The sequence below is a fragment of the Pseudophryne corroboree genome, chromosome 6, assembly GCF_028390025.1.
Source record: "Pseudophryne corroboree isolate aPseCor3 chromosome 6, aPseCor3.hap2, whole genome shotgun sequence".
Taxonomy (NCBI): Eukaryota; Metazoa; Chordata; class Amphibia; order Anura; family Myobatrachidae; genus Pseudophryne; species Pseudophryne corroboree.
In genome coordinates this window covers 65,660,354-65,664,444 of record NC_086449.1, presented here as the reverse complement: position 1 = coordinate 65,664,444, position 4,091 = coordinate 65,660,354, and the positions used below count along the sequence as shown (strand labels likewise).

The window sequence follows — 4,091 nt, the reverse complement described above, 5'->3', positions numbered from 1 at the left end:
TAATCTAAAGTTTTTAACAGAATTGATTTACTGTATATAAATCATAACTCATTTGTAACAGTCAGACAATCAAAATACCTACACTTGTAATAATAATAAAGTGATACATGTTAACTTACTTATAAAACACATGCTACATTCAGGCCCTCAGAGTGACTCATCATGTGGTTAATAAGATTTGTATTTCTAGTAAAACACTTGCTGCATTAAGAGCACTTAAATGGTTTTTCTCCTGTGTGAATCCTTAGATGTCTAACAAGTTGTTGCTTCACTGTAAAACACTTGCTGCATTCAGAGCATTTAAATGGTTTCTCTCCTGTGTGAATCCTCTGATGTGTAACAAGATTTTGCTTCTCGCTAAAACACTTGCTGCATTCAAAGCATTTAAATGGTTTCTCTCCTGTGTGAATCCTCTCATGTGTAACAAGTTTTTGCTTCTCGATAAAACACTTGCTGCATTCAAAGCATTTAAATGGTTTCTCACCTGTGTGAATCCTTAGATGTCTAACAAGTTGTTGCTTCTCTGTAAAACACTTGCTGCATTCAAAGCATTTAAATGGTTTCTCTCCAGTGTGAATCCTCTGATGTGTAACAAGATGTTGCTTCTCGATAAAACACTTGCTGCATTCAGAGCACTTAAATGGTTTCTCTCCTGTGTGAATCATTAGATGTCTAACAAGGTGAGTCTTATGGGTAAAACACTTGCTGCATTCAGAACATGTAAATGGTTTCTCTCCTGTGTGAATCCTCTGATGTGTAACAAGTTGTTGCTTCTCTGTAAAACACTTGCTGCATTCAGAGCATTTAAATGGTTTCTCTCCTGTGTGACTCCTCTGATGTGTAACAAGATGTTGCTTCTCGATAAAACACTTGCTGCATTCAGAGCATTTAAATGGTTTCTCTCCTGTATGAATCCTCTGATGTGTAACAAGATGTTACTTATCGATAAAACCCTTGCTGCATTCAGAGCACTTAAATGGTTTCTCTCCTGTGTGAATCCTTAGATGTCTAACAAGGTGAGTCTTATTGGTAAAACACTTGCTGCATTCAGAACATGTAAATGGTCTCTCTCCTGTGTGACTCCTCTGATGTGTGAGAAGATGTAATTTACGTGTAAAGCTTTTGTCACACTCAGAGCACAGATGTGGTTTCTCTTCTATGAGACTCATCATTAGATGAGAAATGAATAATATATAAAAGGTTTCTTTTGTATATAAAAGGGAAAAAAATGGTGATAGTTTGTGTGAATCTTCCAGAGGTGTAAGGAGAAATGAAGTCTGTTGTTGGCTTGATCAGAGAACAATGTTCCTTTAAACAATAATTTTAGTTGGAGTTCTGATCTTTATTAGTCCTATAAGAAAATAAATTATTTTCAAAAGCAGAAAGGATACCAGGGTAAATCTACTTTAGAGTATTGTTATTTAATATACAGAATATTATATATAGTTATTTATAGTAACAAACATGGTACAATCATTAACCATTGTTTTAAAATTGTGTATGTTGTCAAATTGCTAAATCTGCTACATCCTCATTTCCAGTCATATGTTCAACACAGAGACCTTTATAATCCTGCAGCAGGTACCAATACTTTTATAATATGCAGATGATACATCACTCACCCCCTGCCCTGACCATAGATGGGTAACACATGCTACTGAACCTGTCACACCTACTGTCAGCTGATGCACCAGGATGCCACTATTGTCTCTGCACACACCATGGGAATGGGGATAATGTGATCATCTCAGTCACTCAGCTCAGTGTGATGTGTGCAGAGGAAAAATAATTAATTGTCATATGAGTTATTATTAAATGAGTAAATATTAAAGGGTAAATTGGAAACTTTTATATAAGTGATGTAGGGATGTTCAGTACTAGGTGATATGGTGTATCAGAAAACTTGAAATAAACTATGTTTAAGAAAATAGACTAAATATTTGATACTTTGGAATGAAATAAATATGCCTGTGTCTGTCAGTATATGTATGAGGGTCAGACAGGCCCATGGAGGTAAAGATGAAGCCCAGAGAGGGCCCCACTGCCTGGGAGTCCTCCTCTTTCTCTAGGGAAAAGGTACCAGATTGTGTACTTGAATTATACTTTGTTACATTTTACTGCAGAAAACTATGGTGTATTGTTTATAGTGCATTGCTGATTTTACTCTAACAGTACTATAAACCTGTTACTGTTAGTGCTGTATTTACTATAACAGTACTATAAACTAGTATTACTGTTACTGTTAGTGCTGTATTTACTATAATGGTACTATAAACTAGTATTAGTGTTACTGTTAGTGCTGTATTTACTATACCAGTACTATAAACTGGTATTACTGTTACTGTTAGTGCTGTATTTACTATAACGGTACTATAAACTAGTATTACTGTTACTGTTAGTGCTGTATTTACTATACCAGTATTATAAACTAGTATTACTGTTACTGTTAGTGCAGTATTTACTATAACAGTACTATAAACCTGTATTACTGTTACTGTTAGTGCTGTATTTACTATACCAGTATTATAAACTAGTATTACTGTTACTGTTATTGCTGTATTTACTATAACAGTACTATAACCTAGTATTACTGTTACTGTTAGTGCTGTATTTACTATAACAGTACTATAAACTAGCATTACTGTTACTGTTAGTGCTGTATTTACTATAACAGTACTATAAACTAGTATTACTGTTACTATTAGTGCTGTATTTACTATAACAGTACTATAAACTAGTATTACTGTTACTGTTAGTGCTGTATTTACTATACCAGTACTATAAACTAGTATTACTGTTACTGTTAGTGCTGTATTTACTATAACGGTACTATAAACTAGTATTACTGTTACTGTTAGTGCTGTATTTACTATAACGGTACTATAAACTAGTATTACTGTTACTGTTAGTGCTGTATTTACTATAACAGTACTATAAACTAGTATTACTGTTACTGTTAGTGCTGTATTTACTATACCAGTACTATAAACTAGTATTACTGTTACTGTTAGTGCTGTATTTACTATAACGGTACTATAAACTAGTATTACTGTTACTGTTAGTGCAGTATTTACTATAACAGTACTATAAACCTGTATTACTGTTACTGTTAGTGCTGTATTTACTATACCAGTATTATAAACTAGTATTACTGTTACTGTTAGTGCTGTATTTATTATAACGGTACTATAAACTAGTATTACTGTTACTGTTAGTGCTGTATTTACTATAACAGTACTATAAACTAGTATTACTGTTACTGTTAGTGCTGTATTTACTATACCAGTATTATAAACTAGTATTACTGTTACTGTTAGTGCTGTATTTACTATAACAGTACTATAAACCTGTATTACTGTTACTGTTAGTGCTGTATTTACTATACCAGTATTATAAACTAGTATTACTGTTACTGTTAGTGCTGTATTTACTATACCAGTATTATAAACTAGTATTACTGTTACTGTTAGTGCAGTATTTACTATAACAGTACTATAAACCTGTATTACTGTTACTGTTAGTGCTGTATTTACTATACCAGTATTATAAACTAGTATTACTGTTACTGTTAGTGCTGTATTTACTATAACAATACTATAAACTAGTATTACTGTTACTGTTAGTGCTGTATTTACTATAACAGTACTATAAACTAGTATTACTGTTACTGTTAGTGCTGTATTTACTATAACAGTACTATAAACTAGTATTACTGTTACTGTTAGTGCTGTATTTACTATAACAATACTATAAACTAGTATTACTGTTACTGTTAGTGCTGTATTTACTATAACAGTACTATAAACCTGTATTACTGTCAGTGCGCAAGATCTTTCTTCCTATTTCAAGGCAAGATTGACAAGATCCGAAATGAAATGGTTTACTCTTCCACAGCAAGTGACCTGCTTAATTCAGTGCCTGAACCCTCTAACACCTGCTCTTACTTTGATCCTACAAATTAAGATGAAGTATCTGCACTTTTTTCATCTGCCTACTCTAATACCTCTCCCCTTGACTCTATACCCTCACAAATTAGTAAAGCTCTGTCTACTGTGCTCATCCCAGCCTTAACGAAAATCTGTAATCTCCCC

The 4,091-nt window shown here is 33.1% G+C and overlaps 1 protein-coding gene across 1 annotated transcript; it reads right to left on the bottom strand.

Annotated features, from left to right (window-relative positions):
* Positions 1-206: 206 nt before the first annotated feature.
* LOC134934283 (gastrula zinc finger protein XlCGF71.1-like) lies at positions 207-665 on the bottom strand. Its single transcript, XM_063929750.1, has one exon. It carries the CDS (start codon positions 663-665, stop codon positions 207-209), a length of 459 nt encoding a protein of 152 aa, XP_063785820.1.
* Between the last annotated feature and the right edge of the window lie 3,426 nt (positions 666-4,091).